The sequence below is a fragment of the Aptenodytes patagonicus genome, chromosome Z (assembly GCF_965638725.1).
Source record: "Aptenodytes patagonicus chromosome Z, bAptPat1.pri.cur, whole genome shotgun sequence".
Lineage (NCBI taxonomy): Eukaryota > Metazoa > Chordata > Aves > Sphenisciformes > Spheniscidae > Aptenodytes > Aptenodytes patagonicus.
Window position 1 is genome coordinate 3,188,969 of NC_134982.1, and position 15,814 is coordinate 3,204,782.

The 15,814-nt window shown below is 43.2% G+C and overlaps 1 protein-coding gene across 2 annotated transcripts in view; it reads left to right on the forward strand.

Moving 5' to 3' along the window:
* Positions 1-11,051, forward strand: part of LOC143173127 (unconventional myosin-Vb-like) — a 153,759-nt gene extending 142,708 nt beyond the window's left edge. For both annotated transcript variants that reach the window (XM_076363201.1, XM_076363200.1), the window contains 9 exons: positions 842-935; positions 2,129-2,272; positions 3,397-3,548; positions 3,897-3,986; positions 6,014-6,164; positions 7,339-7,624; positions 8,756-8,930; positions 9,896-9,976; positions 10,752-11,051. In XM_076363201.1, the coding sequence (XP_076219316.1) occupies positions 842-935; positions 2,129-2,272; positions 3,397-3,548; positions 3,897-3,986; positions 6,014-6,164; positions 7,339-7,624; positions 8,756-8,930; positions 9,896-9,976; positions 10,752-10,904 (1,326 nt within the window). In that variant the 3' untranslated portion in view covers positions 10,905-11,051. The remainder of the gene's footprint in view (positions 1-841; positions 936-2,128; positions 2,273-3,396; positions 3,549-3,896; positions 3,987-6,013; positions 6,165-7,338; positions 7,625-8,755; positions 8,931-9,895; positions 9,977-10,751) is intronic.
* Positions 11,052-15,814: the final 4,763 nt, after the last annotated feature.

Consider the following 15,814-nt stretch of genomic DNA (forward strand, 5'->3'; position numbering starts at 1 on the left):
GGGAAAAAAAAAACCAAAACAAAACAGGTTGAGAGAAAGGAGATGGGAAGTGTTGAAGGAGAGGAGAAGGCACTGGGGCGTCTCTTCCGCCCCTTCTAAACTCTCTGCAAGATCCTTCAGCATCTCCCACTAGTGCATTTGGGAGCACTGGTACTTGGCCTTGAACTGTCGTTCAGTGGCTGTACGACTCTTGTGACTCCCTAGGTACTTTATTTTTTAATTTTTATTTTTTTTTTTTTAAGCCTGCCTACCTAGTGGCACTGCCTGCCAAATGAGATCGCTGAAGTCGCTGGGGACCCCTATACTCTGTAATTACACACAAAGATAACACAGTCCTTTCTTTTTACCTGCATTTATTGGGAGTGTGGGGGGCAGTTGCCGCTCTGAAAAGCTGGCCTGGCTGATTGTAAATTTTCCCCTTCTCACCTCCTGTATCTGTGTTGCGAGGTCTGGAGTGAACGCTGGCCCCTCCTAAGTTCAGGTGAGGGCTCCTTGCCTTTCTCAACAGCTCCTCGTATCTAAGCAGTGTTGGAACTGTTTAAATGTGATTAACAGCCAGGAGTAAAAATGCTTTGGGTGGTGTGTTGTGAGTTTTGCCTGCTGCAGGCTACTTCTAGAAAAAGCAGGCGCGCAGCATCCACAGTCTTTGCGGTGTAGATAAGGGTCTCTCTGAGCAATCCAGAAATAACACAGCTGCTCTTGTACCAAGGTGCTCACACCGTGCAGTAGTGGTACGTAGACCAGGTTGACGAGTGACTCCAGCCTCAAACTCACCCCAGATGAGTTGTTCTTGGGTTTAATTTTTTTTTTTTTTTAACTCAGTGCATCTTCTGTTTTTCAGGATCTTAAAGAATTGCTAGAGAAGTTGGAAAAGAATGAAAAGAAGCTGAAGAAGCAGCTGAAGATTTACATGAAGAAGGTCCAAGATTTTGAAGGTGACTTGGCTGTTGGTAGATGTTGGGGTGGGGGAACAGCGCTCTGGTTTCACTCCTTTAGCTAGCCTTGGAGAGCTGCAGGCTTTTCTCTTTTTCTTTCTGTTAAAGTAAGACTTGGCTCATTCTGGCACACTGGAATAGCACTGAGCTCATCGTTGGCGTGACAGCAGGGAACCGAAAGTCCAAATGAAGCTCCTGGGTCATGCTTAGGCTGCCTTTTGAGCAAGTACAGCCGCGCTGCTGTAGCTTTAGCTTGTTAACGTGGCTGAACGTGGTAAACTTGGAAAGAGGGTCCATGAAGTGATGGAGGGCGAGTGCTTGCTGGAGGTGTTGGTCTGACGCGTGGTGTACCAGGGTTCGGAGGGTATTTAAGAAACGTTTTTGCTTTCATTGCTGTCAATGCTGTGACCCAAGCAGAGATACGGAGAGACCAGTGGCTAGCAGGCAACTGCTCTCTTCTGGCAATTTCAAGGGGGATTAAAACACATATGTGCATTCTGCTTTATCAGAAAACACTTCAATTGTGACATCTGCGTTGTATAGAAGGAGCTTCCCGTTCTCTGGAGATGCCGTGATTAATCACGTAACCTTGTTCTCTCTAACCTAATTTCTGAAAACTAGGCATTAAGTGAAATTAAGCTGAATAACTGGAGGGTTTCCATGGCTAGCACAGCTGGTCTCTCTGTCAGTGTGATCTGCATGCAGCAGGCTGCTGTTTACTGCAGTACTTGCACGCTGGTCTCTTCTGTTTTATCAAACTTTTATGGAAGCACGATGCTCAGTGGTGTGCCACCGCGGTTCTTCAGCTTTACAGCCAGCCAGAAGATGTGACCCTTAGGTATTTTTTCATTGCCTGGCTATTTTTTTTCCCCCTCTGTGAAAATGATACGCTAAAAAGCTTCCCATAGGGTGACTACCCGTGTAGCCTGTGGTTCCTTGGAAAATAAAAAATGACTTAATCTTTTCCTCTTTAGGTCTAACTTTTGCACTCTCTTTCATTCAGAGTCAGAACTACTGCTGCCTGGTAATTCAAGACCTGGTTCTTTATATTTTTATAAGTCTGTCGAAGTTGATGACATTATTGGAAACTTAATATAAAACGCTTTGACCTGGTGTCTGCTCTAAGGCCAATGGAGGACGTGAACAGTTCTCGATCACCAGACACCACCTCTCATGCTCTTTTCTCTTCACAGCATCCCAAGCCACGGTACCGGCGGAGAGGAGGCGGCATGAGCGTAACATGCAAGTTGCTGTCCAGAGAAAGGAGAAAGATTTTCAGGGCATGTTGGAATATTATAAAGAAGATGAGCCACTCCTCATCCGAAACCTCATTACAGGTGAGGAGCTTGCTCTGCTCTTGTGCCTGGCTCCTTCTTCTCTTGCCTGGGAGAGTTTGTAAACTTGAGATCTCGAGATAGACACATAGATCTTCTCAAATTAATTCCTCCTGGGGCTGCACGTTTATGATGAACGGCAGTTTTGGTAGGTAAAGCAGCGCAGCACTAAGCAGATAGACCAGCATGGATATAACTCTTTAGAGCGAGGAAAAAATGGAAAATGCAAAAAGGAGGCTGCAGTTTTTAGAGCAGGCGGTAACTTGCTGAGCTCGATACGATGTGGTAATAGATGGGGAGGGGATAGCAAGGGATAGACCCCGGGGATTTTGCACAGCAATGGAACAAAGGTAGTTTGATTTATGGGATAATAACAGATAATAAACTTGTGAGCTTTCTTACGCTGGAAGGTCTGATCAGAATTGCCGCTAGCATCCCCTTATTCAACGCTGTTAGAGAAGTCATGCTTCCCTGGCTAAGTGTTAGTATTTACCACCACCCTCTAACCCCAGCAGAGTCTAGCGAGGATCTAAAAAGAGCAGTGCTAGCCCATTGCTGTGGTCACTGAAGTTCCCCTAATCAGACACGCTCTTTCTTTAGAGGCTGCAAATTCCCGCAGCTACTATTAGGATTCAGTATCTCGAGGGAAAGAGTGATTCACTGAGTCGTGAATTCAGAGGAGGGGGTTATAACCTGTGGGAGGTATTCCTGAAAGCTTCAGGGAGCTTTTCTAAGGTTAGTTGTGTGCTGCTTGAGTAGGCTTTTACATGGCAAAGAAGATCTAGTGCCACCTGTGCGCATCTGTGCATCCCTAAATTGTAATGGCATAGTGTCACAAACTTCAGCGCAGACTCTGCTACCCTCCCAAGCCCTGGTGCCGTGGCTTTTTGGCTTTGGCTGGCTCCAGCAGGTCCGTCTGTCCTGCAGTTGGACCTCTGGTTGTGTGTCCACGCTGCAGAGAGGGATGCAAGTTGCCAAAATCTCAGCTTTCCCTGGGCTCGGGGGAGAGGGGTTTGCCTGGGTATGTCTCCAGCTCTGGTATTCCCTGTTTCACCTGGCACTTGGTGAATTTTGAGAGGATTTTTAAAAAAAAAAACAAAAACAAAACCAAACAACAAACCTTCTAGATCTCAAGCCCCAGGCAGTGTCTGCTACTGTTCCCTGCCTTCCCGCCTACATCCTCTACATGTGCATCAGACACGCGGATTACATCAACGATGACCAGAAAGTGCACTCCTTGCTTACGTCCACCATCAACGGCATTAAGAAAGTGCTGAAAGTAGGTGTCTGTTTTCTCTTGTCATGGGATTGAGATGGTGTAAGATGGTTATAACCATGTCAAAGCTTGTGATATTCAGCACTCCTAGTGATTTTCAAACCCAATCGCTCTTTATAGCTTCCCCTTTTTAGAAGAACGAAGAGAATTATGATCTTAGCAATAAATTTGTTTGCATTTACAGATTTAAAAAAAAAAAAAATGTTTGCAGGGAACAAATGGCTAATACTGCCCATCTGCAGAGAGCGAGCTTCCCGATCTAGGTGGGGAAAGTCGAAATCACTTTGTCGTGCTATGCCAGCTTCCCCCACCAAAGGAGGGGTCTCACATGTTCTAATTTTGCTCCTCCAGAAACACAACGATGACTTTCAGATGACGTCGTTTTGGCTGGCGAATACGTGTCGCCTCCTGCACTGTTTAAAGCAGTACAGCGGAGACGCGGTAAGAAACTCGTTGCTGATCTTGACTATGTTGGCATTCCTCCAGGAAGGGTCTTCAGGTCTCCTGGGTCTGGTGGCTTCCCTCTGGCTACGACACGGGGTCGTCTCTGACTTTCCTCCTTTGTTTATTTGGATAGAAGACAGCTCCTAATAGAGGTTCATGGGGCATTGCACTGAGACAAGACATTTGAGAGCTGAAACCAGGACCCCTACAACATAACATGCAACGTTATCTGACTAATACCCGGAATATTTTGAATTTCGTAGCCAACCATGCACTTTGATTTGTCTGAACAGGGGGTTTCCTTCTGGTAGGCTGTTTTGAAGGTTGTTTCCCTGGTTTTAGTAGGTCCCGCGGCTTTTCATTAACCAAGATTTTTAGACAGGGGAAAACTGTTCCAAATCTTGCAATTTTATTCTGAATGTTTCTACTGATTTTTTTTTTTTCCTGTTCAACTAGTTCAAAATAACCGCACTTTGAGAGAGCAAATACGCGTAATCATAATGTAAGATTTTGGAAGGAAATCCTCTCATTTCTTGCCACCTCAGTAATATTTCATAAGTTGAAATAAGTTTTATTATAGCTGATCCCTTCCGACAAAATCAGATCATCACAGTCCTCTTAGTACATTACACGCTGCCATCCTTATAGCCTTATGTTCTGGGTATTAAAATAGTCAACAGAGCCAAATTATGTCGTTTCTCATTTAGTCTTGATTTGCATTAGATATATTGAGCAATCAAGCTTTAAGAATAAATAAGAAAAATTTCATGGAATCAGATTAACTATTCAGGTCATTCGCAAGATAATGACTGGTGTGTAAAACCTCAGTGTTGGACTTCCAAGACTTAAATTAAAAGGAAAAATCGTTTAGATAATACTAATAATTATGCTCCTGTTTGCCCTCTTCTGCCTGGATAACAACATTACATTTAGAGAAAATCTTCCCTAGAAAACCAGCAGGGTAAGAAAAAAAAACCCAACCGAAACTTAAATTTCACATTCTTTGCCGTGATTTACTGTGTTAAATGAACCAGCTATTTACTAATTCAGTTGATAATTCGGTGCAAAAAACAGAGGGGAAAAACCATTCTGAGCAGTTTCCAAAATACTGTTATCTCTAGTTTGAAATCCAGCCTATTTTTAAGAAAGCAAGTTTAAAAGAAAAAACCCAACCTAACAGCAACCTTGCAGTGCAAAGAGCATGACACGTTCTCATTAGTCAAGAAAAATGAGAAATTCTGAAGTCAACTCACATTGTACATGTTGTATTTTTGCATTTTGCTAGTCAGCACGCAACAAAAAGAGTTGCATAGTTCTCATTTTGACACCAGATTGGTAGGACCATATGAACAGGCAATTAAAGCATCTGTGTTAATTACAAAATTAAGGGCACCTTTGCTTCTGCCAGCAAAACTGGCATTAATGTCTGAGCCCAGAACTCAGGGCTACAGCGTCCACTTACAGGATCAGAGGCCAGCTGCTGCTTCAGCAAAAGGCAGGGAATAAATTCAGTTACTTGGAGAGATTTCTGAACTTCGGATCAGTTTAAAACGCCGTCCGAGCATATAGCGTGTGGTTATCATAACTTTTTTTTTTTCCATTTTCTAGTAGCTTAATCTCAAAATATTTGGTTTCCCATAAAGAATTGCAACTCACAGGGATAAACGAATAGCTAAAAGAAGTTTTTCAGGGGCCGAAATGTCATTTTCTAGTTCATATATATATTGCAGTTAATACAAATGTTGCTCCTTGCTAAAGCTAAAATGAAAAACTTACTGCTTAGTGATGCTGTTCTGCAAAAAGCAGCCCTCCAGTAGTAATTTATGAGCAAATGCCTGAGTAAATCAACAGTGATTTATGAGTCTTGATCTTTTCTATAATAGACTAAAAACATACTTGGTAACGTATCTGGAGATACTGTACTCAAAGGTTGTTTGTTGGTTTTTTTTTTTAATACAATGATTTTACTGGACTATAAATAGGTGGAATAATGAAACCAGGTGTTTTGATCTCCTTCTGTTCAGGGTTTCATGACACAAAACACGCCTAAGCAGAACGAGCACTGTCTGAAGAACTTCGACCTGACCGAGTACCGCCAGGTGCTGAGCCACCTCTCCATCCAGATCTACCAGCAGCTCATTAAGATAGCAGAGGGCATACTCCAACCCATGATCGGTAAGTTCACAGCACATCAGCTTTGAGGAGGGTTTGGTTTTGGGGTTTTTTTTTCTGTAATTATGTACTCTGAGTGTTTTTCAGACCTTTGTACGGTGCTAGCATGACTTCTCCCCAAAGGAAAAGCCCGCGGTTGGTAGAGAGGCACATGTTGCAAAAAAAGGCTTGGTTTGGAGCAGGTCCTCGTGTTAACAGTGACCTGGAGTTAGGGAGGCAGACCTAGATGGGTTTTTCTTTTCCCCCATGATAGAAACTAATAGGGATGAGGGTTTTTTTTCCCCCCATGATAGAAGATCTCTCCTTCCTTTCTGTTGGGGAGGTACTGACAGAGGTGAGGTGGTGCTGGTGGGTCCGTAGGAACAGCGTTGCCCTCCAGACCAGGTTCATGGTTAAGCTTTTTGTGGGTGGAAATGCACATTATGAGGGAGGGGAGAATTGGGAAGAGGAACAAGAGACTAGTAAAGACCTTGTTTTGCAAGGGTGAGTCAGTATGAGAAGACTTACCTCCTCAGCTAAAGCTGTCCTCTTTGCTAAGCTAATTGAGGGGCTGTTCTCAGTGCTTTATATTTTTTGGCTGCTGGTGTTTTCCTTGAGCTCCCAGCCTGGGCTCCTCTGTATCTGGGACTTTCCCTTTACCCTTCAAATGTCACTGCACAAATTCTGGCTGTATCCGACGGCACCACCTCCTACCATCGCTGCACGTACCTCCTGCTCCTTGCAGAAAGTTGTCCTGTTCCTCTATCAGTTAGTCAGGCTGTAAGAATTTTCTTTCTTTTAATCTATCTTCATTTCTCCCAATCCTTTGAGCCAATTAATCACTTTAACTGCAGAATTTAAGGCTCTGTGATGGGTATAGAGGGAGAATTGATTACAGCTCAAAGGAGAGGTGTTCCCAGTTTCTGCAGCATGGTAAGTGATTTCTGTGTAGTAACACCGAGTGGGAAAAGAAGCGTGATCTTATAGATATTCTATATGCATCAACTATTTCATATTCTCAGAATAGACTAGCAATTCATGGATCTGTCCTACTTTTCAGACCTCCCAGCATCCATCGCGTTGCATCACTTTGACACTGCTGCATGTTTATGGCCACCCATGAAGGAGCATTTCTTACCTCCAGTGACTAATAGGTGGATGCGGGCTTTTTTTAGCTCATTTTTTCCCCCTTTTTCAGTGTCTGCGGTGCTGGAAAATGAGAGCATCCAGGGGCTTTCTGGTGTCAAACCGATGGGCTACAGGAACCGCTCCTCCAGCATGGCTGATGGGGACAGCTCCTACAGCTTAGACGCAATCATTCGCCAGCTGAACACATTCTACAGCATCATGTGTGACCAGGGTCTGGACCCAGAGATCGTGCAGCAGGTCTTCAAGCAGCTCTTCTACATGATCAACGCCGTCGCCCTGAACAACCTCCTGCTGAGGAAGGATGTCTGCTCGTGGAGCACGGGCATGCAGCTAAGGTGGGACACAGGCTTGGGGCGGGGATGTACCTGCTTAAGGCATTTTTGTTAATTTTATAAGGTGGTGGAAAATAGGAAAATAAAATGCAGTGGTGTAAGGGAGGGGAGACACTGTTTGGATTCAGCAGGAGACCGATGCAGTGGCAGTTCAAACTAACCCCCATTGAGTAATGCCCGTGCAATGCAGTTTGCTGTGCCGCTTGTGAATTAAATGCGTGTTACGGTAATTATCTCTGGGGTGGGCTTTCCCCAGCCTTGCCTCACCCAGCCTGAGCAGGGAAGGCTGCACAGCCCAAAGACTACACCAGGCGATGTAGGATGGATTTACATACTGGGATGGAGAAGTCTCCGTGGTTCCCTCCCGCTGCCGTGTCTGCTGGTTTTAACGTTAACAAGTGTTGCAGCGTCAAAGGCGCCGATTCTGCAGGTGGATCTTAAAGCTGTTGCTGTGTGAAGTGCCTCTGGCCTCCCGCGAGCTGCAGGCAGGCGGCAGCACGGACATCTGCTGGGCTGGGATCAGGGGCCTGCGTGCCCCATCGCTGTCATAGCATAGTGTTGTAATAAGGATTGAAATTTGAAAGGACAGCTAGTGCAAACTTGCCAGAAAGGGGTCATGAATATTCATCAGCTCTGGCATAAATCTATCGGCTTACTTCTCCGTGTAAATGGTTTAAACCTCCCTTTTGCTACTCTCTCCCCTTCCCATGGTGGATCCTTTGCATGTTCCCCGTGAGCCTGGGAGCGGGCACAGGCAAAGGCATTTTTTGCGTAGGTATTTTCAAAGGTACTTGGGTACCTTGCAGGATTTTGTTAGCATTTAAAAGCTTGCCTAAAAGCCTAATTTTAACTGACTTTTAAAACTCGAACTTATCTGCTGTGGAAAAGCACATTCCTTGTGCTGTTCAGCTGTTACACGGCTCATCTATTTCTAAGGTACATAGAGTATAAATTTTGCTTTGAGTTGTTGAGTATCAAGCTTTGGTCCGGTTGTCTCTTGCCATGTGTATCACAAATATGCATCACAAAAAGCCACATCTACCAGCACTGCAACATACCTTGAGTCTCGTAGAGGATTTTTGAGATGCTACGTCTTATCTCTCGGCTCACGTCTCGTCTTGGCTGCTTACCCAGGTTTAACATAAGCCAGCTGGAGGAATGGCTGCGTGGGAAGAACCTGCAGCAGAGTGGAGCGGCACAAACTTTGGAGCCCTTGATTCAGGCGGCACAGCTGCTGCAGCTGAAAAAGAAAACCTCGGAAGATGCCGAGGCCATCTGCTCCTTGTGCACATCGCTCACGACACAGCAGGTAGGGAGCAGGGCAAAGATTTGCACCAGAGGGTGCTGATAATTAAAGGAGTGGGAAAGGGTGGTCTCCCGGTGCCAGCTCTTCACTGCCCAGACTCAGCATGCCATTCCCACGGTGGGGACAACTTGTCCTTTTCAGGACTGACGTTTGGCATTGACCCCTGTCAGAGGTGGTCATCGCGGTGGCTCCTCTCTTACGGTGCTGCTGGTGGCGCTGGAGCTCCAGCAGAAATGTTCACAGATGAAACCCAGCCCTGAGGAGTTGGTGGTATAAGTCAGACACTTGGGATTTTAAACCCACCTGTTGTCTTTTGCCAGGGTCTAACCTGGCTAGGTCTGCAGGATGCCCAGCAAGGACTCATATTTGGGGCAGGAGGTTGAGAACTGCCCACCTAGGCTGGCTGGATCTGACCTGAAACTTTGAGACTCCACTCCAGGAGGATGTAAACTCATGTTCTTTGCTGCTGGATTGCCTGGCCTTAATTTGATAATGTCGTAGCAAGGGAGAAGCGAGAGGTGTGAGCTGATCTCCAGTGATTCTTGGGGATCCTTTCTCCTGTATCTCCATCTCCCCTTCTATAACGTGTTCTTGAGGGGTGGTAGGGGAGGAGCAGGAGTTGAGGTAGCATGAGGAGAAGCGTTGTAGAGGCGACATCAGAAGTAGTGGGAAGCGGTCACCCGTGTCACCATGTGCCAACCGAGTGGAGTCCCTGTATAAATCTGATGTTCAAGTCTATTCCCAATTTACAAATGTTGCCGTAAGTGACTTTGACAGGTCCGCAGATGCTTACCATACCTTACAGCAGGCAAAGGAACAGCAGGATGATACTTGCGCTACTTCTGCTTCTCAGTAGCGTCATAGGAGACTTGTAATGGCCATATCAAGACAAAATGTTAGTGGTGCTTTGCATTCTGGAAAAATTTGGCTTCTCATGACCGTCTGTAATCCTATTTTGTTTTCGACAGATTGTAAAGATACTTAATCTCTACACTCCTGTGAATGAGTTTGAAGAACGTGTGACAGTAGCTTTCATACGAGACATACAGGTAAATTAAAGGGCTGTAAAGTGGAGGGGATAGTCATGACTTAATACAGATGTCATTAGTACTAACTCGGGCATTTTGTAATAGGCATGCTGCTGCATGTCGTCCTGAACTTAGCGCTCTGCGTGTGCACACGCTTACTTGCAACGTACAGCTGCAGGGATAACCAGGCCGTTAATCACAAAGAGCAGTAAGCACCTAAGCTCCCAGCTCAGCTAACGCAACGCTCTTTAGTAGCAACGCGACTCAGAAGCAAGGTTGCAGGAGTCAGCGAAGCATCGGTGAAACGGAGTTACTTCTGAGATACAAGGCAGAAGTTGGCAACTAAAGGAAAAATAAATAAATGAAAACCAAACTTCTTTTAACGCTCGCAAGGAGGAGGCAGGAAATGGAAACAGAAACGTGTTCAACTACTCCTAGAATATGCCTCCATCACCGAGCGGCTGAATCGAAAGTGGTGTGCTGGTATCCTGCAGTGCTGCTTTTGCTGTGCAAGGGGGTCGTGTTGTTTCCAAGTCCTGTGTCTTGCTTCGTGGTCATGTAGAAAATGTAGCCAGGTTCTTCTGAAGCGGTGTTTTCTATAGTCTGTGTAGATGTTCCTGTAAATATTTGCTCAGAGGAAGGCTGCTGCAATAGAGAACAAAATAGTTCTCACTGTTTTTTGCAATATCTCTAAAATTGTGTACATTCTCAAGCCGTTGATGATGACAAACATGACAAATGCAAAGAAAAGGCAACAACTGATACTAAATTTGTTTTCTTCTCCCACACCTCATAGACGCACTTGCAAGAGCGAAATGACCCTCCGCAGCTGCTGTTAGACTTCAAGCACATGTTCCCAGTTTTGTTTCCGTTCAACCCATCCTCCATAACCATGGACTCGATTCATCTCCCTGCTTCTCTCAACTTGGGATTTCTCAATAAAGTCTGAAGAAAATATAATTAAGCCCACCTCTCCTACCCAGAGACCTCCACCGAAGAAAGAAAAGTCACGAAAGGAATTTAAGGAGCTCTTTAAATATGGACCAAACAGGTTCCTGGAAGAACCAATACACAGTAATAAATTGATGCTAAATTATACAGTAAAAAAGAGACTGATCTGTATGTGATTTTTTTTTTTTTGGGGGGTAATTTGCAGCTCAGAATAAGGATACTTGAAATGTAGATTTATTTTTTACTGCTTGATTTTATGTTGACATAGTTCAAAGCCCATAATCGTCTCCAAAAGCCACTAACAAAAAAGAGTGGTGAGTGGGAGACAGCTTACTTTGATCTTCATAGGTGTCTATGAAGAAATGACGGTTAAATCAAAAACAAAATCTGAGACAGTTACGCTGCCTTGAAGGACATGTAATCTGTCGAACAGCTAGGTGGGTTTGTATGTGTTAATAACGGGACATGCAGTTCTGCCTCTTGTTCTTGCTAGTAACTGTCACGATAGTGAGTTCAGAAAGTAAATTGCAGAAGGTGCAATGTGTGTTTATCACACCGGTTAAGGTAACGGGCTTGGACGCCGCTTGTTTCCACCAACGTGCAATTTGTCACAAATTCTATGTTTGAGAAAAGCTGTTGCTCCTCCCAACGACATCCAGTGCATCTGCTTCATGGGAATTCAAATACGTTGGCAGTTTGGATTTTCTTCCATTACGAAATTTACATCGGTGGCTTGCAAAGGATTCGTCCTAGTGAAATAATCTCGAGACAAGGGACTGCCTTAGGCCTCCTGCTTCTAGTGTGGACGAGCGTCATCCCGATCCCTGCTCTTGGCTTTCCCTGTGCTCTTAAAAGCCAAAAACTTTCATGCAGTGGCTGTCGAGGTTCTCGGACCTCTTACACGGCCCGTATCAGAATCTCATGCATGGATAAGGCATGCTAAGGCAACCCAGTTTAATATTTGGGTCCGCAGTCCTACTTACGTTCAGTGGGTTAGTCCTAGCCATAGCGGTCCGTGGACAAATTCTGTTCACTTCAATAGCCATCCGAAATTTTACCAGTCGTGCAAATACAGGGCTTAGATAAATGAAGAATACTTTAAAAAAGAAAAAAAAAAGTTTTAAAACAAAAGGGAATTGGATGATAAGCAATGGAATGTTTTAACATAAAAAAAAATTGTAAGATAGCGTGTTAGTAATGTAAGCCATTTCTTTAAGAGTGAACGCAAACTCTTTGTCTACAACAACCTTAAACGAGTAATTGCAATCGGTTCAAATTCTGTATGGATTTTTTTTTTTTTTTACCTGACTTACAAATTAAAACAAACCAACCCTCTGACCTCACCAGGTAGATGTTGAAAGGGGCCAGCTGCTTACAAAAGCAGTCATGGATTTTTCTCAGCCACTCTCCTTGCTGCGGAAGGGAAAAGGTGGGTTCCCGAGGCTGAGTGATGCTGTACAGCGATGCTGACGGTGACCGGTCTGCAAACTGTTCAGAGTGGCGATGCTTCTGCCGTAGCTCGGCGTGCCAAAACGCAGCGAGGATGAGGATGTTTGGCAGCAGCGAAAGCCCCGCTCATCCTAGCGCTGTGAGCATTTTGGCCTTTCCACTTCCACGATGGTCTTGTCCAAGCAGATCTGAACTTACCCGCTTTTGCGGTTGCGGTTCCTGAAGTCTCAGCAATTCTACGATGATTAAGAGCTTTCAAAAAAACCCCTCTCTGCGTCTGGCTACTTTTAGTTGGCGTAAATCATACCCAAACAGCAAATTAATGATCAGGTACCCTGTCTGCTCAGAGGATTAAAATAGAATGTGAAGTCTCTTAAAGATACACTAAATCCCACCATGCTGCGGTCACCTTTTTAGATAAGGAGTGTGTTTTGATTTAAACATCATGTATATAATCTATGTATATACAAACTGTAAGAGTCCTGTATGTACTATATATGTATATTACTATCCAAAAGCACATTTTTAAAGAAGTCGTCGAGTGCTGTGAAGAATTATGTTGGTCTATGCCGGTGGGTGAATACCTTGTTTCAAATGGACTACGGTTTAGTACGGCTGTCACCAGTGAAGGACAGACTGAAGGCCATTCCCTAGGGAGAAGTTACCTTTTCCTCTAACCATCACCCAACTAATTACAGAAGAAAATTTATTGCTTGTACAGTACCAGCACTACCTCCAAGCTACGGTCCTTGAGCATCTGCATCTACTGCGTATATTCAGTAGTGCCTTCATCTCCCCTTCGTATACAATAAGGATACCACCACCATTTTGCTGTCTGTGCCCAGCAAGCCCGTGCTCTTCTGTCGCTCATCTGCAATATTTTTATTTATTGTACCTACCTCTTTTCACCTTTTGCAAATGAATGTTTTTGCAGTGCTCTGAATTTAATTTTTTAATTGCCTCTCATTCCTTTTTTCCACACTATAGTAGTCATCGCAGTTTAAAAATAAAAAACATAATTCGAAGCAGAATTCAGTCCTTCTCTAAGGCGGTTTTAACACAGAGCTACTTCTCAGAATTCACCTTAGGCCAGCAGTTTCCTCTCAGGCTCTTCAGGTCTCTACCTCTCTCTGATGGAAATTATTCGGAGTACAATTCCCGACAGATTGATTAAACCAATGCTTATCGTTCAGACTAAATGACAGGTTGCTGCAGAATCCTCTTCCGCAACGATTTTGTTGCTGATCACAGTTATAAAATGTGGTTAATGGTCTTCTAGGGGATAATGGTCTTTCACTGGCATTTTCAGGATCGTGATTTATATGTACAACACAGAGACTTTCTTAAAAACTCTTGGTACGTATAGATGGGAACTGGGATTTAATGTCTCGATCTGTGATAATGTAGTTTATCCATTAAAATCCATCTGGAAGAGGACTCTGTATGAAATATCTTTAATATATGTTATCTTTTCTGTTAGTAATTTTTTAAATTTGTTTTTAAATGTTCATTTTGTTAAATTGCTATGCTCGAGCACGCCTGTCTTTCCTCAGATTGGCACTTCTTTATTTAAAAAGCAAATTTAACACAAAGCATGGCTTTGAGAAAGCTGGCTGTTTTCCAGATCTGTCTTTATTTTTAAATATTGATTATTAAGTTGAGCGTTTTCCCACTGTGTGCCTTTAGCTGTTACTAAGGTAACTGACTTCTCAACCGCTGTTTCTCTGAAACAAGCGTTAAAACGTGGGAGTATTTTTATTCTTCTGTCATAAAAGGTTGTCTGTGGATTTATAAGTCTGCTTAGAAAATCTCACTCTGAGGAGGTCTGCAAAAATGCTTTTGAAGTTCCTAGGAGCAAAACCAATCCTGACCCACACTGATTTTTGCACGTATAATGTATCTCAGAAAAGCGCTATTGGGAATCAAAAAAAAAAAAACCAAACAAAACCCAAAAATGAAACCCCCAAAAAACCAAACCACACCAACCACCACCACTGTGAAACCAACGCTTCAAACGCGAGTTCAGGCGTGTGCTGTCTGACCTACGAAAAGCATCCAGAACTACGTACATGCTTCATTTTCACCAAAAACTTGCTTTGATTTTTTTTTTTTTCTCCTTTTTTGGCATTTTGTAGCTGAGGTTGCTTATCTTTCGGCTGGTAAAGCTGTTGTAGTAGTTGACTGTAGAAAAGAATATTAGACTTCAAGACTGAGTTTATGCAATCCTACATCATAAACGCTTTTTTGCTCATACAACTTATTCCGCTGTATCTAAAAGGACTTCTTGTATGAGTGAAACAGCGACAAAACGTTGGCGTGTTGCAGAGTTTAAGCACACGCCGTGGCTGCCTCTCCTGATCCTGCAACTTAAATGCTGAAATCACAACGCTACCTAGAGTCTCTGCAAGATACGACCCTCCATTTGTGTGATTTGCAAAAGATACAAGTGACAAAGATGCACTTGAAACAGGTCGTTTTCCTCAATTTTCAAGGGTAAATGAACAAAACTGTGCAAACTTGTTCTTTCAGACCATATTTAACTGAAAAATTAGCATTTTGCCACTGCATATAAATATAACCTAATTGAAATGAATTGCATGAACTGCCATGAACCTTTTTCCTCCAACTTTATTGAGTCACATATATTGCACTCATAAATTGATATTTTTTTTTCCCCTGAAAAGTTCTAACAATGTAGATGTTGAGTAAAACAATCCAGAGGACATATTCCCCAGTGAGTATACAACTTACTTCAAAAGGTAAATGCCAGTGGACAAAAATTTTCAAATTAAGTTGAAATTAGAAAAAAAACCAAACAAATTATCAAAAAATGTGCTACTACAGTGCAATGTCTAGTTTGTTTGGGGGTTTTGGGGGGGGTGAAGTCTCATTACCTTAACAAGCAGAAGGTATAGCTGCTCTCAAAGAAGTTGAATGATATACAGGAGTGAATACTGTCGATGAAATACTACTGCTTATAAAATATTTTTCCATTTTGAACAACTCTGTAAACTACATCTTTGTTTATAGGAAAATGCTTGTAATAGTCACTGTAATATTCTGCTGTGGATAAAAAAAATTGTGAAATAAACACTTTTGAAGAAATCGTGACTTTTGGTCAAAAATGGGAATGTAAAAAATACACCTTTCAATATTTACTTCTATATATTGGAAACACTTCTATTTTAAAATTACAAAGTACTTTACAAACACAAATGAACAGTCTCAAAGCTTTTACTTAAGACTTTGAAAGGTTTAGAAGTTATAACTTAATTTCAGAGGTGCTTAAATATTGTGAGCTGATTAGAAAGAGTTGGGGTTGTCCAGCCTGGAGAAGAGGTGGCTTGGGGGAGACCTTATTGTGGCCTTTCAGTACTTAAAGGGGGCTTATAAGAAAGATGGGGACAGACTTTTTAGCAGGGCCTGTTGCGACAGGACAAGGGGGAATGGTTTTAAACT